The sequence below is a fragment of the Penicillium waksmanii genome, assembly GCF_028829765.1.
Source record: "Penicillium waksmanii strain IBT 27052 chromosome Unknown utg000008l:1.0-5622682.0:1.0-5626561.0, whole genome shotgun sequence".
Taxonomy (NCBI): Eukaryota; Fungi; Ascomycota; class Eurotiomycetes; order Eurotiales; family Aspergillaceae; genus Penicillium; species Penicillium waksmanii.
This window is the reverse complement of record NW_026643254.1, coordinates 5021246-5045040: the sequence shown is the minus strand read 5'-3', so window position 1 is coordinate 5045040 and position 23795 is coordinate 5021246. Positions and strand designations below refer to the sequence as shown.

The 23795-nt window shown below is 47.9% G+C and overlaps 7 protein-coding genes across 7 annotated transcripts; 4 read left to right on the top strand and 3 right to left on the bottom strand.

The window, feature by feature from the left end:
• Positions 1 to 11068: 11068 nt before the first annotated feature.
• Positions 11069 to 11950, top strand: N7481_010227 (kinetochore Spc25 family protein; the record flags this gene model as incomplete). The annotated part of the gene is made up of 2 exons (XM_057269446.1): positions 11069 to 11303; positions 11379 to 11950. 2 exons carry the CDS (start codon positions 11069 to 11071, stop codon positions 11948 to 11950), a joined length of 807 nt encoding a protein of 268 aa, XP_057120123.1.
• Positions 11951 to 12604: 654 nt separating this feature from the next.
• On the bottom strand, positions 12605 to 13589 carry N7481_010226 (uncharacterized protein; the record flags this gene model as incomplete). The annotated part of the gene is made up of 2 exons (XM_057269445.1): positions 12605 to 13013; positions 13084 to 13589. 2 exons carry the CDS (start codon positions 13587 to 13589, stop codon positions 12605 to 12607), a joined length of 915 nt encoding a protein of 304 aa, XP_057120122.1.
• A 3118-nt stretch (positions 13590 to 16707) lies between these two features.
• On the top strand, positions 16708 to 17142 carry N7481_010225 (uncharacterized protein; the record flags this gene model as incomplete). The annotated part of the gene is made up of 2 exons (XM_057269444.1): positions 16708 to 16738; positions 16916 to 17142. The coding sequence occupies 2 exons, from the start codon at positions 16708 to 16710 to the stop codon at positions 17140 to 17142; spliced, it is 258 nt and encodes an 85-aa protein (XP_057120121.1).
• A 903-nt stretch (positions 17143 to 18045) lies between these two features.
• N7481_010224 (uncharacterized protein) lies at positions 18046 to 19538 on the top strand (the record flags this gene model as incomplete). Its single annotated transcript, XM_057269443.1, has 2 exons — positions 18046 to 18510; positions 18606 to 19538. The coding sequence occupies 2 exons, from the start codon at positions 18046 to 18048 to the stop codon at positions 19536 to 19538; spliced, it is 1398 nt and encodes a 465-aa protein (XP_057120120.1).
• Positions 19539 to 19665: 127 nt separating this feature from the next.
• On the bottom strand, positions 19666 to 20337 carry N7481_010223 (uncharacterized protein; the record flags this gene model as incomplete). The annotated part of the gene is made up of 1 exon (XM_057269442.1): positions 19666 to 20337. The coding sequence occupies one exon, from the start codon at positions 20335 to 20337 to the stop codon at positions 19666 to 19668; it is 672 nt and encodes a 223-aa protein (XP_057120119.1).
• A 960-nt stretch (positions 20338 to 21297) lies between these two features.
• N7481_010222 (uncharacterized protein) lies at positions 21298 to 21543 on the top strand (the record flags this gene model as incomplete). Its single annotated transcript, XM_057269441.1, has 1 exon — positions 21298 to 21543. One exon carries the CDS (start codon positions 21298 to 21300, stop codon positions 21541 to 21543), a length of 246 nt encoding a protein of 81 aa, XP_057120118.1.
• Positions 21544 to 23052: 1509 nt separating this feature from the next.
• N7481_010221 (uncharacterized protein) lies at positions 23053 to 23736 on the bottom strand (the record flags this gene model as incomplete). Its single annotated transcript, XM_057269440.1, has 1 exon — positions 23053 to 23736. One exon carries the CDS (start codon positions 23734 to 23736, stop codon positions 23053 to 23055), a length of 684 nt encoding a protein of 227 aa, XP_057120117.1.
• Between the last annotated feature and the right edge of the window lie 59 nt (positions 23737 to 23795).

The window sequence follows — 23795 nt, the reverse complement described above, 5'->3', positions numbered from 1 at the left end:
AACGCTTCGGAGGCCTGGTCCACTCCTGTGCTCGCATCTGCTTCGAGTATCACAGCTTCACCACCGAGTTCAGAGGTTGACGCTGTACATTCTACGTCACTTGACTCCTGAGGGTCGTCGACGTCCATGGCCACCGCCTGCGGTTCCAGGGAATCTGCATGGTCATCGGTCGCCGGCGCCCTCGCCAGTTGGACTCGCTCTCGGAATCTCTTGCTCACTTGGCACCGCAGGATCAGTAGATCCTCCTCCGCATGGTAGGCGGTCCCCACCGTCCGTCCTCGGCGTTGCACAAAGACGTTCTGCGGGTGCGCCACCACCGAATAGCGGTCTCGTAACAGCTTCGGCACGCTGATCAGGTTCATCCCAACGCGTGGCGCGAAGTACACATTCTTTAACACCAGGGGTTGGTTGAACTTCCCCCGGAGCGTGAGTTTCACCGTACCAATCCCTTCGGCTTCCACTGGATCGCCCGCCGTGTCCAACATCTCGCGATGAGGCCGAAGACTGCTGAAGCAGCTCCGGTCCCAGCAGATGTGGCTAGTGGCGGCCGAGTCCAGGATCCACCGGAGTGACGGTGCGTGGGTATAGAGAGTCGTCACCCTCGCCCTCACGATATTGATCCGCGGTCTCTTGGAAGTCGGCGGGCCCTGCCGATCTCCCATCTGGCTTGATGGTATATTTTGTAAATTGTTTCTTGGTGAGCCGGAAGCACTCCGTTCAGCCTTCAGGGCATGGTCCCTGGGCGGTTGCTGTAGTTCACGCTGTTTCTTCCAGCAGTCCGCGACTACATGGCCGCGCTTTCTGCAGTAATTGCATTTCTTGGTGTTCTTCTGCACCGTATTGATCGAAGGGTTACTCGTTCCACCAGACACTCTTTGCGGGAACGTTGCGGCGTCCTTTCGCTGCACCGTCTGCTCAGCATTTGCTAGACGGTTGCCAATATTTGCCGGGTTGACAGGATCCTTGTCATTTTGGATCGCATCCACAATCAGGATGTATTCCGGTCCGATCTGCGTCAGTAGGATTGCAATGTGCGCTTTGTCGCCGATGGATCCAGGGGCGATCGCATTCAATCGATGGACTAGCATCCGTACACGATCGACGAATTCACGTGCACTGCCGCAGCGCTCGCCGGTGGTCTCGCGCAGCTGGGCGAACAGCTCGCAGAACGTGGCGAGTTCCATCCGCCGGTAGCGTTCTTCGAGATCATTCCAGAGGTCGCGGGATGTCTCCAGCCCCGCGACATGGATACTGATATGGGGGGACAGATACCGGAAGATGGTGTGGTAGGCTTCGGCCTCGCGGCGCGACCATTCACGATGGCGCTCGAATGCCTGGACCTCCACTTCGAGGCGCGCCTCAATCGCGCGTTGCCTCACCGCCCCGTTGAGGTGCGGTTCCACTAACGAGTGGATGTCCGCCGTAATCGGTTTGGCGTACTTGAATGAGCAGACAGGACGCTCAAGGTCGCCCGACACGACATCCCAGACCTGCCTCGCTTTGAGGTAGGAGGTCATGAGACGTTTCCAGGTCGCAAAGTTGTCGCTTCCTGTTAGAGGCTCGATGGCCGTGACGGCTCGATCGGGCGAGTCGTGAACCAGAGCAGACATAGTGATGGTTGTGAAAGCGGGGTAGATATATAGTAATCAAGATGATTCTCAGATGAGTAGAGACGGCATCCGAGAGTTGCTGCCGGGCTCATAACCTGTTGTAGTTCAGAGGTATAAATTGTGTTAAGTTATATGTACGTTCAGAGGGAACATGAGGCTATATATACAACAAGAAGATCAAGTTGATTTCCAATCAACTTAGTTCTTCGTATACATACTTCGGGATTAATTCCGATGGTTCGGCTTGGTTCCTGATCTGCACCAGCCTCATATCACAACAGATCTGATTACATACAGCCTAGAAGTTGTACTACAGAGTTTGTTATCAGAACTGACTCGATGCACACACCAATTCTGAAACAAAGCCAATTCTTGTTGACAACTCGGGGGTCACTGTTGCGCAACGTTGAGTACGGACTGTCCACGATGCGGACTCGTCGCAAGGCCATGACTAAAGAGATCCATCTATGATCAAAGGCCTGCACCGTCCTCGAAGCCAAGCTGCGATGGACAGGTCCGTGGCAAGGTCCTAGATGCCGCTGGTCACTGTACCGTGATCCCGCTGGTTTCGGGCAAATTGGTTGTTCGGGTCCGTTGACGATCGAGAGGAAAACGGCTTCATCTACGCACGAGCCGAAAAGCAAGAGACAGAAATATATGAAGTAAGCAGTTAGTCGCGTCTTTTTCTACTCTCATATTACTGTACTATAGCGTTCCGCTGTCCGAATAATACTACCATGATTACTGAGAGCTAAGGGGTTACCTCGACATGGAATGGATGGTCCGTGACAGATGACAGACCCTATCTTATCGACTTGGCCCCGTGTCCTGGTCAATAACATCTCGTGACAGCCTCGCGCCAACGAGACAGACGTGACCCGACGTAAAATTTCGGTGTCACCTAACGCCCGAGAAGACATCTGGAGGTCACAGAGCGTCGGCCACCCAGGCGATTCAAAGTGGCTGATACAATGATGACTGAATCGTACCTTGCAAACTACACATGCAAGGATCCTTGGTCTTCGGAATGAATAGAAAAGTCACACGGTTCAAACTTCCGTCAGATAAAATGATAATGACAGGGCCCATAGCAAGGTGACACATGTTAGGGGTATTGGGGGTGCTTCGTATAGCGGACGAAAGGGATGTATAGTCATCTTAGCCCATTTGGATAAAACGTCGACTGGTTTCTTTCGAAACGGAACGATCATGAACCACCACAGCCACTCAAAAAAAAAAAACCGAAAAACCGAAAAAAAACTGAGGGTAAAAATTAGGACCCAGACTCACATTAACACTCCACTGCAGTTTCATTGCATCTAGAGTGAATTGCGTCAAGCACCAGCCCCATTGTGGTGTCGAGGTAGTGCCGGGGAACACCCGTGGGAGCTCCTCGGAACTTGGCTCTCCTAGGAATTATGAATGCGATCCTGCGGGCATGAGTAGTGCTTCTATTACAATTTGCTTTAATGACCTTCCATTCTTCGCGGCGCATTCTTGTGGGACAAGCTGCCTCGATGGATTCAGGTACGATGATTGCCGTACAGCGGTACGAACGATATAAACTCACCCGCCGCTCTTTTCACCAGACAATCATAGCTCTACATTGATTGCCATCCCGATATTCATTATGGTTCGTAGCCGATATTCTTCATTTCGCCAATTACATACTAAACTATAGACAGCCCCATTTGCGAAATCTACCGAATCCAATCTTATACAGAGCCGCAGCTTATCTCGAGAGCAGCGAGATATTTGCTCTCGCGAGAACGTGTCGAAATCTCCACGCCAGGCTACACCCAGCCATACTTGCAATCAACGTTGAATGTCAAAACAGCAATTTGCTCGGCCTCGCTGCCATGAGCAACGATATTGACCTCGCCGAAAGTCTCCTGTAACGCAGGGCAGACGTCAATTCGTTCTTTCGAGGGAAAACCCCAGTGATGAGGGCCCTCAAGTACTCATCCTATGATGTATTGCAGGTTCTGCTAGAAAGCCCGGCACTGGATATCAATCTCCAAAACCAGGCGCGAGAAAGCGCGTTATGGTATGCCGTCACATACGGAACTTGTTCTGAGTTGCAAAACTTGCTGCAGATCCCGAACTTACGAGTTGACCTGCGACACAAAAGAGGACGAACGGCACTCCATCTCGCGGTCTGGTGAGGCAAAACGGGCCTGGCGCATCTGCTCCTCTCCAGCGGCAGCGATCCTCTCACTACAGATGGCTTTGGCAAGTCACCCCGCGCATGGGCATGGCGCATCGGCCAGCCGTCCATGAAGTGGATCTTTGTAGGCGCACAGGAAGCTGGGCCCTCGCTCTCTTTCTACAGGCCATCCGCCGGCTATCAGACGAGCGCTGACAATGAGCTGCCGCTCCATCAAGCGGTAGCCCATGGATCTGTAGACGCTGTCAAGCTCCTTCTGACGCAGAAACATATAGCCCTGGATGCTCAAGATCAGAACGGGGATACTCCACTCCACCTCGCTGTTCGATGTCGACGCCTGGAAGTGGTCGATTTGCTGCTGAGCCACCCGTGCGTCAAGATCAAATGTCGAGACAAAGAGGGCAACACTCCGCTCTGGTTATCGACATTTTCCTCGCGCGACGACATGACCGAGAGACTATTGGCTGCAATAGACATTGATGTCAACTTTGTGGGTGGTCGTGGCCAAACCCAATCGCTTTCCACTTCTCTGCACCACGCGGTCGCAAGATGTGACACGGTCGCTCTGCGGTGGCTTCTTGAGATGTCTGGGATCGACCCCAATGTCTGTGTGGCAGGCGTCTCTCCTTTTTCCGCGGCGGCCGCGAACGGCAACACCCATGCGATGGCGGTGCTCTTGAGCAAGAGGGGCGTAGACATCAACGCAACTGACATGGTAGATTCGCCCCTTTGTCGAGCGGCGTCAAATGGCCACTTGGAAGCGGTAAAGCTCTTGGTGCTACAGGGCGAGTCTCTGGCAATTAACCAGAGCACCATCGCCGCCCAAGACACCGCCCTGTGTATCGCCGCCCGGGCAGGGGATTCTGTCTGTATCAGTGGGGAATTGGTATTGTAAGGCATGGTCAGAATGTATCATTGTAACTTAGCCAAGAGTCTTAGTCATGGTCGGTCGCATACAAATTAGTATGTGAGCGAACATAACAAGAAGAAGACAACTATCCATGGACCTGATTGGACGTACATTTTTGTTCCGACAGATTCTGAGATGGTGCTGGTTTTACTGCGCCATCCCGAAGTTGATCTCACTTATCAGAATCGGTGGTTCGAGGATCCTCTGTTACTTGCAGTAAAAGGGGGCCATGTTTTGATAATTGATATGGTGCAGCAGGATCGAAGGTTACAGCCTACCAGTCTGTGGGCACCACTCCATTTTTCCGAGGAGGGTCCAATCCGGGAGGCAATCCAGAAGCGGGTCAATGATCTCAGCAGCCGTCGCGGGGCAGGTACAGCCTTATCATCAAAATGGAGGCTTGGTGGCTTGCTCTGTTGTGATATGAGGCTGGTGCAGATCAGGAACCAAGCCGAACCATCGGATTAATCCCGAGATATCTATAGAAAGAACCAAGTTGATTGGAAATCAACTTGATCTTCTCGTTGTATATATATAGCCTAATGTTTCCCTCTGAAAAATAAGACAATTGATACCTCTGAACTACAACATGCTCAAATGTCGACAGAAGAATTGTATAGCAAGGCGATACAAAATAATGCGCTGAAAGGCCAGCAAAGATGTGAATCAGTGGTGACGTGTGGAATGGGATGATGGAAGGCCAAAAACTTGATGGATTGGCAAGATTGCCAGCCGTTATAGAGCGCGGCGTTGATAGCTTGACAGTAACCAGGATTAACTATTGCAGCGGAATTGTTCTCTCAACATCCATTTCTTTGGCCACCTTGCCTTTGATCCTCATCCATTTGATATGGCAAAGGGGCTTAGATCGAAACATGCGTCGAGATTTAGCGCCATTACGGGTAAGAAGCTGATAATTGCTGGCGTCGAAAATATTTTGAGCTTCACATGCCTTCTATCATGATACATAGCATATAATAAACCTCTGCCAATATTCCTCATCCAGCCCATGCAGCTCATTTCGTGAAGGCAATGGACGCACCAGATCGTTCTTCATCGGCCGAGCGACCAGTTAAAAGACAGCGGCAGCTCTCCAAATACTCTGGTGATGACACTACCACCGACCTGCATGGCCTATTCCGAGCAGCTTCGGTGCGTGAAAGTATCGAGTTCAAGGTTAGGATCTTCCGAGTAGGGAAATGAGAGCCTAATAAACATGTAATAGAACACCACCGGCGCTGCCAGTCTTTTGACAACCGAGGCCAAGCGGATTCTCCGGATGGGCTCTTCCATCTCGAGGCCAGCTCTCGACCTGCTCGACCTGTTCATGTGACTCTGGCAATGTTATGTTGTCAAATCTGGTGAGAGAATTCGACTCGAACGCGAGCGACTTCGACTTTGGCTGTCAACTGATGAACTAAAAGCCGAAAATGGCCTTCTATTGCAGCGATGTCATGAGCAGGCGCTGGTATTGTGGGATCGAGAGCGGGTAGCTCACACTGTTCAAGCTGGAGTCATATCAGTGTTCCGGATGTGTGATTGGAATTCTGACCAGGTGAATTGTCCTTGAAGCATCAACAAACATTGCTGAATGTGCATAAAGGCGAGGGTGCTGGATGATCTTCCCTTACGATCAACGGGAATGACCGGTGAGACGTCGATGCAGCCGAGAGTTAATCCCCGTTAAGTTTGTAACTATCCATACTGTGCTAAAATAAGATCGCTTTGAAGTATCAATCGACCTTTGATTAATACAATGTCTGTCTTTGACAAGCAGATTAAATTGGCCTATTGCTCGCTCCATTTCCAGCCGAAAAGTTCATCGATCTAACGCCAATGATCCCGTTCTGTTCTCTCCAACTTCTAGAACTAACGACGTCCGAGGAAATGAATGATTCGGCCCAGATTGGTTCGTGGATTACTGTACAGTTCACATCACCCATAAACTCATACTTACCTTCATATAGACTGTGTCTCCGATATCGACATCCATACAGCCTGGCAAGAGTCTTCGAACGTACCCGCTATACCCCCCCTGCCTTGCTACCTACCGCAGCCATGCGAGGCAGGTTTCTATAAATTTATCAGATATCCCCAGGTCTGAAATTTACGGGCTATCTTTGGTCGACTGTCTATTTTATCCGAATCACGAAAGCCAGCAAAGCTTTCCGTGGAAATGTCCGGATCCTCTGTCCCCGTCGACCCAGGCGAATGAGATTTTCTTGTACTTGTCCGCCTTCCTACTATCAGAGGAAGTCTACTGGGTGGAATTTCGTCTTTCAAGATTTGACATGCCCAGCGATGAGTTGATTGGTGAGCACCTCTTTTTCTTGCCACGAATCGAGACAGTGATGGGGAATTTGCCTCGGGTGCGTGAGCAGATGCTCAACATAATTTCCCAAGCATGCTCTGCAATGCAGACTGTCCGTTTCCGACTGTCCATGTGGCCTCGCTTGGAACCCCTTCCCTACACTCAGCACTTCATGATGTAACCGCTGTCCACTCTGCCTACCTTGCCATACCTCGATCCGGGGTTTTTCATCAATAACCTCTGCGGGAATTTCAGGTAGACTTGGGAACTGGGCTTACGATACAGAATCGGAAATGCAACGAGTCTGTTCAGGCAAACTACAGATACTAGTGCCGAGCTACTCACCGTGTCGAATGAACTGTTTGAATTATTATGCTAAAGATGAAGCCAAATAGCGTCAAGGAGAACCGACACGAACAGATTAGATCATACGCTCCATTATTTAGGACCTTGTCACTGGGACTCTACTCTCGGTTCTCTAATTGGACAAAATCCCGTTTCCTCTGCCTCATAGGGTTGATTTCGGCTCCTTTTTATTAGATCCTCCATTATATTTAATTCATTTTTTTATTTAAAGTACAGGGATGTAATTTGAAATCCAAGGACATGTTTCTTGCGTGCCTATTCTCTACGCTCTGCCTGCGAAGGATGCGCAATATTCCCTGCTAACGGACAGAAAATTGTTATATGAAGGTAATTATGCTTCTCATAACCACAAGGGTGCTTAGAAAATAGCTCCATGGTATATAATGCTGCAAAAATGGAAGACGCTTCTGCCATCCAATGGTGCGAAATCGTCCGGAAATCCATCAATCTGGTCCATGATTTATCCAATAACAGAATACGCTGTGCCTGTCAGACGACTATGCTTTTTATCTTCTTTCCCACGGAGAATAGCAGTCTGGAAAAATGTTAAACAAAATATGGAGATAATTGGCGTAATTTATCAATGGTAATTTTCAGAGTGGTTTGATTTTTGGAAAATTGTATGCGCCAGGCAACTCTTAGCCTCAAAGGTGATGGTATATACTCAATTGTTAGACAAACCACATTAAAAACCTCGCCAGGAAGCTGTGCGGGTCTTTTTCCATTTATTTCTGTCAAAAGTGCAAAGCAAAGTTAAAACATAGAAACAAAATCAAATATACCCATTAGGAAACGATAGGTTCAGATGATTCGAGCAGAGAATTCCAACATTGTGTCTGAATTTCGAGCTTCCTTACAGCAATACTCCATTTGATTATTTGCCTGTCCTTTTGATCGATCTCAATGCATCGCAATGCGTGAGAAAGACGCCGGAAAAAACTGAACTGTTGGTTCCCATAATCTCTGAGGAGTATATTCAACAGTTCAGATCCAGGATCTACTTGGGATTAGCGAATTCACCTTGGGGTACTGGTCTAACCTGCCGTAATGTCCGTGTTTTGGAGCGCTGGTGTTATCGATCTGAGTCCATTGGAGGAGAACATTGAAGGAGGTTTCAGGTCTAAGTGTGCCGAATGCGTATCCATATAGCACCATTATGTCTGGAACGGGGACATCAGGTTGCTGATATACCAGCTTCGATAGTATTTCTTTCGAGGCGCTAAGAAGTGCGTTGTATTCGTTTGCGTAGCCTATTCATGTCAAAGACTGTCAGATCTGAGTTTCTAAGCGATTTTTTGGTCCATCCACTAAGAATAAATTGTCATACTATCCATGCTTGGTCGTTCTAGCTTCTTGGTAGTCGTGGCAGCGTTGTATCCAGTGAGTGCAGGGCCAAAATATGAAAGCTGTACTAGTTGCTCACTACTTTGATGCACAGCCTGTCGACAGTTTCCGTCGTGGGGAGCACAGCTTGCTGACGGAGCTTTATCTTCAGGGAATCGGCTCGTATTCGGTGCGACAGAAAGATTCAGCTTAAATTGCGTGTTAAATTCATATAGCATCCACAGTATAGAGAGTTGAGCTTTGTAGCTTGCCGAACCTGACCATTTCCGGGCAACTGAAGTAGACACCCGGGCTGTAGAATAATTGAGGAACTGGGCAAACAGAAGCTCATGAAATATCGATATTAGAACCATTAAATGTCGGCAACATAGAAATTTGGCTCAGGATAACAGATATGATACACGGTACTGTGGCCGGCTGGCCCAGACGAACTACGGGGCAGTATTTATAACTGAGCCTTTGCAAGTGGAGGCAAGTCGGTCAAGCCAGCAGAACCGCCGGTCAGAAGCCCTCGCAGATGGTCTAGCGCACAGGCGACAGTCCGAAAGCTCTTACAGGAGTAGTGAATTATCAAGTGTATGGGTTTGGTTACAGTATGAAACCCTGTCGATTGTTGTAAGACCGCTCAGGACCCCCGATGCGCCCTTGGCAATCCCGAGTAGACATGGACCCACACGGGACAATAGATGTGTAATATCGTAATAATTTTCAATACGGTCTAAGCTACAATCCACAAAGAGCGGTATTTGGCGAGTTTGTAGGGATATTTTGAGTTGTCGCGATGTGATAGGAGGTTACATTGGATTTGCATGGCTCAGACTTGGTCTATTTGTCTGAACAAGCGAGTGGTAAGTTGAAAAACCCGTAGATTCGAACAAAGACGTCTTCAAATATAAAGCATCCCAGAGTGATAGATAAAAAAACTTAGACATCGGATGCAAGAAGATATGTGGTGGTTGACATTCCGAGGGTTGGAGAGCCCACAGAACTGGATTGCCAGCAAGACCTGCATGGCAGAAACTATTGGCTTAACGTAAGATCGTCACCCACTCACCTCATGATGTTTTTGCCCTTAATCACGCAGCTCAAATGTGGGGTTTCTTTATCTTTATCTAAGGATGGTGCATCTGTTGCGATGGATCGGCGTGTGACTTTCCGCTACATGAACCAAAAGGAGCCCATGGCTATGGAAACACGACAAAACCCTTTCTGTAAAAACTCTAGTACATAATTTTGACCAAGACGTTAATAATTTTCCACTTCTTATTTTCGAATCAGCATTTTTGCCATTAAAAATTTTAACTTTTCAATCGTTCGCTTCGAGCTTCCTCTTCTGCCCGAGGGTACAATTCAAGCTATTTGCGGTGAATCTAAGTCAGCAAAAATCAAACACTCAAATTTCGTTGTTGCTTCTCAATATAGCAATATAAATTATGCAGTCACCTTTGTCTATATAATGAAGTTTGAAGGCATTCTTTACACTATGTGAATTTTCATTTGCCTGTGTAATTTTGTAAGGTATGCCTCTGCACAAACCCATGTAGGTCCATCGCCGAGACTGGGTCCAGGCATTTGAGCCTTGGAGACCCCCTCAATGGTGATTCCACGTCTAATACAGTACACACGCAGCCCAGGGAAGCCCCTGCGGCAAAACGAGTCTAACTGATAGAGGAACGTACTAGATGTAGAGCACTGTTACTGTAGCGAGATGGAAAATGGTTAATATGCCTCAGTATGAAAGCAAGTAAATGCTTTCGCATGTGCAGGTGGCGCTTCTAGCACTAACATTGATGGGAATATTGTGGAAGGAGGGGACCATCGTTTTTAGTTTGTCCTTTCACCGGTCATAATCAGAAACGAATCGTAAATTTCTGCGCCTCTCCCTGTTCCCGGGCTTCAAACCGCACTTTTCAATCAGGTTTGATTCAAAATATTACGATGTATTGAAAGCTCTCTGTAATAATTTGGTAATTTTACACCCCCGAGAACCGAATTGTGAAGCTCCGATGATCCTCGCGCTAGTAACGCGTGCCGAAGAACCCCATAGAGAAGTGATCTGCCAATCAGCACGTTGGAAACAAACCCACTACGCCACCCTGGCAACTACGGACATCAGCCTCGAGCCAACAGAAGTGCCCATGATATTCTAAGAGCTGTATCTGAGGCGGACTGTGTCCATTCAGGGGCTCAACGCCACCCAATTGCAGTCGACAAGGACAAGCACATAATTAGAGCAGTGGCCATGCACACTTCAATAAGCCGTGGTACGGTGCAACTAAAACATCCTTCCATTTCACTGCACGTCAACTTTCTTAGGACTTAAGAACAGTTTGACTGCCTACCATACACCACTCTGTATCATGGTTTCCTCTCCCTCTGAGCCTTCGAGAGCGGCGAGTGGCATGCGCCCACCCCTCGCTTCAGCAGATGCCCCATCAATTGCCGACTTGCTGCCCAACATCAATTTTGGATTTGAGGATTTGCGTGATCGTATGGCCCAGTTCACAACAAAGTTTGACGCAGCCATCGCGCATAGGCGTAAACAGTTCCACGAAGATCGTGACCAATTTCATGTCAAGCTCACTGAACTGCAAGGTATGACGAAGAGCTATTCTGTTTCGCGTTGTATTACCTCACTGTGATTCTAACGGTTGCTAAATTGGGCTATAGAGGATGAGCGAATGATACGACGGGATATCGAAACCATCAATCTCAAATCCCAATCTCACAAACAAACACTACAAAGAGAAGCCGCCGAGGCTACCGAAATGCATGCTGCAATCTCATCTATCACCAGTGAGCGTGACTCCCGACTCGCTAAACGCGACCGTCTCAAACAGCAAATTGCGGAGACTCGGAATTCTATTGCCCAGAGGGTTGAAGCGCAAAAAGCTTATGCAAAACAACTAGATGCGCAATCCCTCTTGAATAATCCCGAGCTGGCTTTTTGGCAGAATAATCTTTCTCTGCGGATAGAGGGTGCTGGGAGAGAAGATCGGTTGAAATTCGTTTTCACCCATATCTCCGAGCAGGATTGGGAATATGAGGCTTGGTTTGAGCTGGGGATTGCTTGTGATGACTATGAAGTCTTTAATACAAAGCCGAAGTTGGACCGTGATGCTTTGAAAGAAGTGGTGAATCTTGTGAATGAGAATCGGGATTTAGGGGCTTTCCTCAAGCGGGTGCGTATGCTTTTTGCAAATACGATGAATGAGGGAGTTCTTGGGGGTTTGATTGAATGATTGATCATTCAGGCATTTTTCTGCCAACGCTTGTATTAAGCACCCTAGAAAGCACAATATTGATTTCATGTTTCATGATAGATATGTCCCACTTGTGTAGAGATGATGCATCCACGACAGGAGGAGATTTCAGCAGCAGTCCGGCAATTGAGACTTATTCACCAACCGCACAAAGTGCATTCGCTTTAATGAGGTGCTTGTGTGATTAAATGACTCAGGCAGTACAAGCGCCTTTCGACCAAATATTGATAGACATGCAGATCAAATATTAATTTTCAAATATATGATGAGGCCGCATTTGTGCAAACCGAGTATTCTGTAAATCGATGCCTGGATATAGAGTATCGGGCGGCTAGCCTAGCCTACTTGGACCCTTCCCAAGGTCTCAATGTCGCATGCGGACAAGACAGCTGAAGGGAATGTAATGTAACATACGCTATGGTTACCAACTGGAATCATCGGGGTTATACAATGAGTTGCGTCATGAGCCGTACAAGAAACAGAGTAAATGTGGGGATGAGAAATCGAACCACCTTTCATGAGGGAACGATACAGCAGTGGAAAGAAAAACGGAAGAGAATGGGCGAGTGAATGAAAAAAAAAAAAAACCGGTATTGGATATGGCTGTTCCAACCACAGCTCGCGGGAAACAAATCAACAAGAATTGCGACGTTGACATCCAATTATTCTTAGTTCTTCATGAGCCGCGTCCTCCGATACCTTCTGTAACGGACAAAAATGTGTTTGGCTAGAAATCTGACGGGCTTTGATCCATTTATACTTCGGCTTTTGAATCCCTGGTCGTTTGGTCCGCACTCGCATTTGGCTCCTGAAGGCCATAGCGACCCGCGATTTAACCAAACGACGATCATGCTTGGAGCGTTGTCCTCGCAATGACTGTCCTCCACGGGTGAATTCGCAGTCTGGATTGTCGGGAGCCACGTGGGCACAAATGTATTGATTGTGCGCTCCAGCGCATCCACGGTCATTGTCTGCTTTACTATCGGTCTCTTCAGTGTCGTCCTCATCTTCATTATCCTGCTCCATATGAGACCTCGCGCTTCTTTTGCAAGTTTGAATCAGCAATTATTTCACGGATCTTTGGCATGAAGTTCCTGCGAGTAAATGCTTACCCTTCTGGTAGAGCGCATCGATTCGTCATTCTTGGCTGACGGCCGGAGAGCGCTTTTCGCAGGCAGGTCATGCTGGCTCGCTCCTGTATCTGCGGCAGGCTGGAGTTTTGATACTTACGGCCCATGGCGAAGCCGTGGGGAAGCTCGTGGCCTATTGAAGCACCAGACGTTGCTGCTGCTGCAACCCTCACATAATGCCCCTGCCCATTGAGGTATACAGGCATTTTAAGGTCGACCAAATCACCCATCGGGGTTCTCAGGTAGGCATTGCCGGTATTAAAAGGCCTTTGCATGAGTATGACTGTCATTGCAACAGTCCCATGGTCACGGTCAACAGTATCACGGTCATTGACAACCCTTCTGTGTTCTTTTGCGTACGCACAGCTCCACTCGACAGAGGGGTCTTGATGCCGCTGATCATGAATCAGCTGGTTGACATGGGCGCGTCGCTCATCTGACAGAGCCTGATACTGGCCCCCCCGCAGAAATCTCGAAAGCTCGATCATATATCATACCATACAATTCAGTTTGGGTAGCATGTATTCGAGTGCGCTCTACCCGAAGCCATGTCGTTCTCTGGCCGGGAAGAGGATCGGCCTTGAAGAAAAGATACCCATCGTATTTGTTCCGGGGGCGGGGCTGATTCATGGATGTGATGGGGGACTGCAAAGTAAGAATGCAAATCGGAAGGTCTGAGGTTTATGAGAAAATATCTCGAAAGAAAGTCCGTCCACTGTCGACCTCTACTTATACTTTTCTGATCCCAAAGGATGGGGCACTTTCAGAGGTGCATCCGGATGGAATGGCGCTAGTTCTAATATTATCCTGTGATTGGCTGCGATAAAATCATGAGGCTGAGCTGCTGAGACATGCTAGATAGGCATCCGAGGTGCTCAAGGGAGGCGGCCCATCCATTACCCAGGTGGGGACCACGGAACCACTAGTATCAATGTAATGATGTAGGATACCGAAAGGCGCGTAAGCATAGTCTAGCTAATGGGAAGACACGTTGTTAGCTCATCCGTATTTTACTCGGAGGACGGGCACTCGGATTGGATTCGATTCATCCAAGCCTCCTCACAAAAGGTGCAGCCTTGGCGTCTTCTTTAGCACAAAGAGATCTGTGAAACTGGTATCAGCAATACGAAGAATGATGTTTTCATCGGGATATGCTCTGAGGTGTGCAATGTAGTGATAACATCAGTGGGTGGGAAGAATAGTGTAGGCCCGCGATTCGTGATAGTGGAGGGCTCTCCTAGCTCAAAAATCATTCTCTCTCCCGCTCAATCTACCGGGGTTATCCAAACTGAAGTTTAACAAGGTACGCTAAAACCATTCCAGGTCGGAAGTCCGACAGTGCACCGGGTCTGACTCGTTTCATTTTACATATGTTTGCGGGTTGTACCATCTTTACACAGCGGAAAGATTTCGAACGTTGACCCTCATATTCTCTAATGCATCTAATGGCGGTAGCATTGAGAAGTACTAATATTCCATCAGGTCACAGTGCACATGATTTTTCCATCCATTCTAGCCATGAAAAATTGATACTTGACTGAAATAATACTCATGTATGTGAGCCTATGTCGTGGCCATCTGTCTAAAAGAATCGACCGAGACCGAGAACCAGCAAGCCTTTTTGCGAGTACGAGGAATTGACAATGTTTGGCTGACTGCTTGCCACCCACTGAGCTTTTCGGCAGCAAAGATCACTGTTCATATCTCAGCTTCTGCACGTGGGGTCTCTCATGAACTATGTGCTAACTCACGAAGACCGGTGGCTTTCCATCGTAGGGGATCGGTAAATGAGATAACAATGGAGATGCAGCACATAAGAGGCGATCGGACAAGAAAAATAGAATTGGGAGCAGCTTAAAGCATAATTTGGTCGAAAGGCAACTCGGAAAGTGTCCTGAGTCTAGAACAAAATGCAATGCAATGGCTTTGCCGGACTTGCAGGGCATAGTTCATACGCACTCGCAAAGAAATCAGCGCTGATCCCCGACCTCCGTTGGACAGGCACCTGAGCACAAGATCCGAAGGAGGCTAGATGGACACGGATCTAATCCCAGAAGGGATCAATAAAAGTAGTCTGCATACAATGCCGAATACGCCCGCATAGTGGCAAAGTAATATTCAGTGATCAACTGGAAGAGTGAAAGTGCCTCCACATGAGCGAGGCGAGAGAGTCGATCTATTCTATCCTGAGATAGGCTGCGCCGGTGCCTAGCATTCAGTCCTGCGGCAACGCCATTTCAAGACTATGGATCGGCATTCGGGGGCTCCGGGCTCCCAGGAGTAGCGCCACATGCTTACCAGTGTGTGGAGAGATACGAATTAGTTCTCGAGTATGATACCACACTCTCACACGATTCTGCGAAGCCTGCAGGCCATGGTCTCCATGTTCCATCAGCCTTGTGATAGATTCTTACCATGACCAACGTGCCCCCCCCTAGACTACTGCGAGTGCTCCCCACCCAGTTCTCACAGAGATGATGAGATGGCCTAGCAGATTCATTCAAGACGCTGCCTAAGTTGGTACAGAAAATTGAGCTCATAGGTAGAGAGTCTATCCAGGTGCTGCTGGAAATATTGCAATGCGAGTTCCGCAGCCCGGCGTGCCTTGTCCTTGGTGGGAATAATGGGTTGCGCGGAGCGCTGCGTTTCTATGCCCGGGACAGCTTCACTGAGACCTGCAACACTGCTCAACCGATCGGACCGTTCTGTGACTGGGTTGACGATGTGAGGTTTCTCGGGGCATGCCGGTGGACTGGCTGTTATTGCATGCTAGTGAGCTTTCGCTTTGACACAGAGCCCTTGACACCGGCCTAGCGTGGTACATCAGCAAAAGCAGAGAGAATAAGATGACAGAAGAAATACCACTTTCTCGAGCTGGTAAATGGTGTCACGTTCATGTTATCGAGAAGCTCGGTGATTTCGAACAAGAAACGGCCGCCTTGATAGTGAAAAATTCAAGTTAATATTGAGGAAAATGTAAGAAGATCTGGAGCAAGGGTTTAAAGCCAGACTCAACCCATGAGTAGCTCGAACAGAAGCACCAACGATTCGCATGATCCAAACCTTGCTGAGATAGGAAATGCGGGCCAGGCCTGCCGGTCGAAGCATGGCCACGATGGTCCAGTTCCTTTAGGAAAAGGCTGCTCCTAGGGAAAGCTAATCTAAGTTTTTCATTGTTCCCATCGGTGATATCAGTGGTAACAGATCCGCTTCGCCAGCCAAGCGGGTGCTCTGAGGCCATGGTGAGACATCACTTGCTCAGAGACAAGGCCAACTTCGCCGGATCCTGTCGTACCTTCTTCGAGCCCAGACCCCACACCTTCGATCCCTGATTAATCCTCAGCACGGACAAACCCAGGCACACCGCCGAAAGTCTCCCTGGGTGAAATTAGGGCTACATGTTTCGGTTGGTGGATCGGATTCGGTCATTCTAGATAGATTCACGTGTTGAGAATATAACCAGGTGCGTTCCAAAGAGGATTGCCACGAAGACGCCCGGTCAATGCGACAAGGGCCATAGGCTCTAATTTTTCCAGGCTGCAAAAAACCAGACATAGAAGGGTCTTCCCGAAAAGAAACCTCTACCAATGTTTTGTGGCAAGCATAATGTCGATCATTAGGGTTACAGAAGGGACAGGTAAGTCACCGCAATGAAGAAAAGAAATTATAAGTCTTTAACAAAACTGACTTTACTACGACGAAAAATTCTTCTTCCGATGCCGTCCGGGGACGAGCGAGCGAGGTAGTCGATGCTTGCTTATCTTGGGGAATTTTTCAGTCCCTGCCTAACTGAGTTCTAACACACCTGAATTAGATCGGCCTCCTTTCTCGAATATCGAATACGATCGCTCTCACGGGGCAGAAAGAGACGCCAGGTACACTGCTCACAGTTCATCCAGAACGGTGGGCGAGAGTTCGTTAGTACTCAACGGTAGCGTTACCAACGAGGATGATTCGCATGGCGTTCACCTCCATCAGATGGATGGTGGCAAGCTTGCCGATGGAAACCTGGACCCAGCTTCCTTAATCCACTTTTTTTGAAATGAATACTCGTTCAAGTAGATCAAAAGGCCCTCGAGATCATCTAAAACTCTTACAGATCTTTTGATGTTGTGGAGAAACCCAGGGTGGAAGTGCAGGTGTTAATCGAGCTATACTGTAAAGAGCCTTCGAACTTTTCTTCCCAATTCTCCGGAATATTGGCAATTCACAGGAAAACGGTCATGAATGTAGAGTTCATTAATCCGATACATTGATACGTTGATTTTTATAACGGTTTTGTGCGGTATTGCTGCCGGCTTATGAGAATAGTTGTAATTTAGGCGTCACGTTCAGAAACGAGGTCACCATTCTGTCCACATCGCCTTGTCCCTGGAATTCTTATTGCGGCGCTTGAGTAGATTTGATTCAAAAAATTACGATGTATTGAAAGCTACCTGTAATCACTTGGTATTTTTACATTCCCAGGAACCGCATTGTGGAGCCCGATGATCCTTGCGCATTCAGAATGCAGCCGAATAAACCCATCAATCCAATCCCAGCCAACCTACAGATCTAGACCTTCGACGATGTGCGCCATCCTAATACCAAAAGAGGTGATAGCAGTATTCCTGGGAGCTGTGTTGGAGGCCCAGGGGCTCAGACAGCTCTCGATCGGCAAACCACCTCGGGTGCACGGGGTCAGCGATCATGCAAATGATGCATAACGTCTGCGGATTTATATATCTATAGCCTCGTCGCCTGGCACTGGCTGATGATTGATTCCCAATTTTCTTCGATCAAAATGGACGGGAAATCGCAGATGAGCGATGGCAGTCAGAAAGGTTTATTCCATCCCTATCACCAGGCAATTTTTTATGCCTTACTAACTGAGATGGCACTACAGCCATCCACAAAGCACCTTCTTCATCCTTTAGCACCGCGTCTACAGAGCACGAGGTCTCCATGAATGATCCAAGCGATGCCACCGACCGAGAGATAGAAAATCTTCAAACCAAAAAGAGAGATTGGCGCAAGAACGAATTCCAACAACTTCTCAACCGTGAGACTGACAAACATCGATTGCACTGTTTTGATCTCGCTACTAGTGTTATCTCTTCGTCCGGAGTACAGAGCACTTCTCCTAGAGCGGAAAACCCTATTTCACGTGAAAAGCTTTGGGAAATAGGGCTGGATGAAATCTTGAACAAAGGCCCTTCCAAGGTCGCTTGTGACCTCTCCCAAAGAAGCCTCGAGAAATTGCAGCAGATCTCTTACGGCAACTTCATTCAGAAAGCTTTGGATCGACCCTCTGACCAGATCAAGACATCCCTCTGGACATATGAAGTTCTTGATGCCAAGCTTTATTTTGACTTGATCAAGTCCCCGCAGCATCTGAACCAATTGCATGATCTCAAACAGGTAACTCACGTTTACAGTCTGCGCCGCCTATCAATGAATTTTCTAACCATGAATAGAGCCTGGCAAAGCTTAAAAGTGACCCTCTAATCTATGCCACCATTGAGTACACTTGGCAAGAGGCCAGCCGAGCAGTACTCCAATGCCCGGCATATGAGGGCCTGAACGGAACCGGAGTAGGCGGATTAGCCTTCAGGTTAGAAGCAACTCTTGACAAATTTATAACCCGACCCCTCCAAGAGGTTCTTGAGAGAGCAGACTCGGCGGAAAGGTTATTGCAGGACTTGCAGGTTTTGGGCATCCGTTTGCACGATTCTTTGAGGCCACTTGAGGCAGACTGGAGCACGCCGCTCAACAACAGAAACGATTTTCTGGAGCAATTGCGATGGAACGACGTTCCAGCTCTTGCGAGCCTCATATCACGCAAAGATATGGCTCTCTTCAGAGATTATGTGCCGATCGCCTTCACCAAAGATGGAGCCCAAGCGCGTTCCATCTTGAGCTCCCGGTGGAATCAGCTGATGGTGGAGGTGAAAGAGTGCATGGCTGCTGGGATTGGGCTGGAATCTAAAATTGATGGTCTTGCTCAGGTATGCTGGAACCGTCTCAACTTCAATATCAATTCTGACAGACCTTTTCAGGCCCTCCACACTACTTGCAACTACTATTCCTTGACAGCTGTAGTGCAAGGTATACAAGCGAGCGGCTTACAAACAGAATGCTCGCGCAAGTACGGCAAGCTTATCGACCCCACTGGTGGCTATCAAGCTTATCGCAGCGGCATGGGCGGGAGCCATGCGTTGGATTTTCTTTTACCTGCATTGTCCGCATTCGCGCGGAAAGATTTGACTTACGCAGAAGTGGTTACAAGGGATCTTTCACTTTACATCGAAACTCATCGCTGTCCAACGTGCGAAAAACACGTGAATCATATGGTTATGCCGGAAACCTATGGGTATATGGACTGCATGCGGGCGAAGGAGGATTCGCCTCCAAAATCTAGTTTCTTGGCCATTTTGACTGCGTGCTTCAGATGCTAGAATAGCTCAATCACACATCCCTGTATTTGCAGTCCTGGATACACGAATAACAACCCATCTCGATTAAATAATAGCCTGCTCCTGGGCAGCTCCAATTTCCGGCGCAACAAACCTAGGTCGTGCATGCTTAGTATTGAGCTTGCATGTTTTTTCTCTCTTTCTTGTAGTACCTTTTCTTTGTTTGGAAGACATAAGCTGTCTTCAAATATCGTTCATTGGTCCAGCGACCCGGTTTATCGCTTCCAGGGGGCAAATCTTCGATGTGGGGGAGCCCCATTGCTTGGAGGTAGGCAGGAAGAAAGTCTGCCGGGGTCTTCGATAACAGGCCCATGTGTGTTTGGTCGTTTCTTTCCCAACAATGGGCATCGAAATCGACCATCTTGTTGAAATACCGCAAGTCCTGGTCAACACATTCGGGACACACGTGGGCCATTCCGGAGGACAGAGCAATTTGCAGATATATCTGGATCTTTGATTGTAAAAGGTCCTTTGTCTGGGAGGCTATTTTCTCAACGACAACGTCTCGTGTAAAAGCAGCGAATCGTTCGCGTGGAAGCTCCAGCTCTGCCTCCTTGTCTGTTGGCTTCCACCCGATTATCTTCGCGTAGCTGCGTCGAAATTCGGATTCCTCCCTCTCCGAAAGACCTCTATGATCTTCCGCGTCCTTCAATTGTTTGAGATGATTTCTCAAGTCGCTCATTCGGGAGTATGACTTGAAACACGCTGGACAAACGAAGCTTTTGTCCGGCTGTTTTAGCATGCCTACCAATATGACAGCCTTTCTTTTGTTGCTCGACATGGGGGGGGGGATTAAGAATAGAATAATGAGGCTATCTCAAGAAAGAGATTCCATTAATGCGGAACTTATTTCAATAGAGACCTCTAAATATATCTCCAATTGCAAGAACATAAGAACATGCCCTCTATTGGATTTGTAACAACGGGTGGCCTCCATTTAGCCTCCTGATGCAATACGAGTTTTTGTTCAGTTATCGTACTCTTTACAAGAGAACCAAAAGAAAAGTCTTGAATGGTCGTTATTCGGCCGTGACATCTCTACTAAATCTAACGGCTGATGATGTTTCGTGTTCAGAGATTAAGAAGATATGCGAGTCTGGTATAATGAATTGTTGCTTAACCAGATCTCATATCATAACTTAAAGATCAATTAAAAGTCTTTCAGTCGTAGGAACTATTACAGTACCGCATTGTCATTCTCATCCGAGCCCAATCACTTCATCTCCATCACCCTTCACTTGGCGTAGAGTCCTCTCCGCCGCAACAGCATAACACTTCCCAAACACTCGGAAATACCACTCAAAGGCCTTTCAGCTCTGACCGTCGATCCAATACTGGGATATTCTGCGAATGACTTCAGCACTCTCGACGCACCTGGCTGCGTAACACCACGTATGCAGTGTGGTATCTTCGTGAAGACACTTCTCTAAGAATGACATATAAGCACAGAGAAGAGATAGTGAAATGTATATTTGTATATTTCAAAATATCTAATTGTACAGCCCGATTTTTTTTAAATTTTTTAAATTGTGAATCTTAGAGAACTCGGTGAGAGACGATCCGACGTAAGACAACTGACTAGCAAGTCCGAACAGGGTCATGTTGAGAAGAGGCCGTATCGTGTACTGTACATAATGTTGTCTGGCACTTCGAGTAGCTTGAAATGAAATAAGGTGGATTGATCTTCCAATGGCGAAGGCTTCTATGTTTGCATTATCAGCCTAGAAATTCTAATAGAATTATGGCAGTGGGCACTGACCAATTGCCCTCTACTTCGAAAGAATTCTTGCTCGGTGGTATTGCCATATACTTGCTGGTGACTACTCCAGATATTCCGATGTTCATCGCAAGTTTGGGACCGACCGCAGCACGGATCGCGGTCTATGACGTCCGCGCTTTGACAAGACGCTACAAAGGGAAATTTTGTCTGGGTGTTCCTCCGCTTGCCTGCCAGCACCAGAACGCCGAAAAGAAGGGAAAGCCATGACAGAAGTGCGACATCGGGATATTGATGGAAAATCAGACAACCTTGCGAGACGTACATGTTCCACAAGGAGCACCTTTACCCCGGCAACGAATTTTCCGTCGTCGACACGGCAGGCAGGCAACTTCCCTCGTTCTGGAAAGCAGAGGCCTGGCTCTTTTGCCAGGTTGGCGTTGTGCGTGGCCGTGCAATTCTTTAAGTCACAAGTAGCAGCGAATTAACAGTCAACCGGCAGTAATCTTTCAATTCTGGACCTGGGCCACCGGAGCTTTATAATACAACGAGCTTAGTGTACCTCTAGTCTTGTAGCCGAGTCGAAATAGGGTAAAGGATCTTGTCTTCTATGAGATCCGATTCTTCCATGTACTTTTATTTTCTATTTTCAGCCGTGGGGGGGGGCCGAGTATCGTTCATTGCTGGTTTAGCCTGAAAAACTCCAGCTAGCTCAGCTAAGCTTCCCTGTTTAGTCACACAACCCAGGGCAAACAGCCGCAACGCCGTGACCCTCCAGATTCCAGGATACACTAGCTGAATGTCTTGCAGTCGCACCTCGACACGGGACATGACTGGTGAAGCCTCATACGTATCACCCGCGCGTGACACCATGTGATAATTTTCTCCAAAGCCCATGGCAAGCTGAATAAAATATCCTTCATCGGTACCACCGACATCTGGCCTATTTAACCTTCTGTGCATGATATGTAAGAGGTAGCTTAGGTCTTCCTCGCAATGAATATCATGATCCGGCATTTTCATAATCACGAGAAAACCTGTGCGGGCGAGAAGTCGGTCCGCTGGATACCCAACCAACGTACGTTGACATTGGGTATGAAAGCCCGATTTAGGCCAGACAAAGAATCTGCCACATATCTCAATCACGTCAAAACGAAGACTTCTCCATTATTAGCTGCATTGGTGAGTCAACACAGGACAGGCCTACCTGCTATATGTATATCGTGCGGATGCATATACTTTAGCCTCCGGTGCGCGTTGCATGGTTTTGGTGACTGGGCAAAGGAGATGACCCTTTATCTAATGATTCCTGTAGACAAGGAATTGCTTGCTTTATAATTTAGACACACCTATACAGAGATTTAATCTTCGCGGGCTACTGGTCAATGATCAGCTATGACGAGAGAATGCGTCTACCGAAGTAGCACGAATTATCCCTCCCTCGAATTCTACGATGCTTGACGATCTAGAATTTGTCCATTTTAAAAGGTTTTTTCTGGAAAGGGGTTTTCATTCCCAGGATTTGTGTAATCTACTTGCTATGCTTAGATCTACCAGAAAGTCAATGAAAGTATTGGTGGCGCGTAGCTAGCAAGAAATCGCGGTCCGCAAATTTGATTCTTCATGAACATGCCTCTGCTCCTCATATCCCACAAGACTACCTCGCTGGTTTATTGACGCTAAAGCGGTCACAACCCATGAGTATACCCTGAGCTCAAGAGTATCGCCCATAATTCAAACAGTTGCCAATTGTATCCAGCGGGTATGTCGAATCAGATGCTATTCTCGATCGCTCTTCAGTGGCAGCTCGGGCAGAGGGTACGCCATGCAAGGGTCATCTTCCTTCAGCCACGAGAAAAAGTCCAGGAGAACATCTTTGTTGCTTTGCATCATGGCAAGCCCTGTTTTGTTTGCATCGCTCGGTTCGTAAATCACGGGGTTTCGAACTTGCTGTTCTGTGGCCCAAACGTAGTCGAGGTGTTCGTCGTCCCTCAGCCGGATTGGGTTTTCATCCGAGCCACGAGGCCCATCATGTTCATCGGACCACAAACGTCCACAGTTGGTTTTCTCGCTAGTCTCTGCAATGGCCAAATATTTTGCCATCCAAATATCTTTATGGCGGAATGTAACACAGTAGACCCGATTGGAAGCCGCCCAGAGCACCAATCCAGTTTCCTCAGCAGTCTCGCGTACCATGGTTTCCAAAATGCTCCTGTCTTCCGGCAGTGCACCACCTCCAGGGCTCTCCCATGTACCAGGAAAAGAATTCATTTTCGGCTCTCCATCGTCATCTCTCCCGTTGGGAGAGCGTTGGCAGAGTAGGACGTGTGGAGAATATGGATCATCCAGACGGAAGCCAAGTATTATGGCTCCACCACTGACTCTCTGAATGTTGTTGCTTTTGGCAAGGAGCGCGGAAAGGGAAACATCGACTTCTTCGATAGACAGGGTTGTAAAAGACATGATAAATGAGAATTCCACGAAGTACTTTTCGTAACCAGGCGAGCAGTATTTGTACTTTC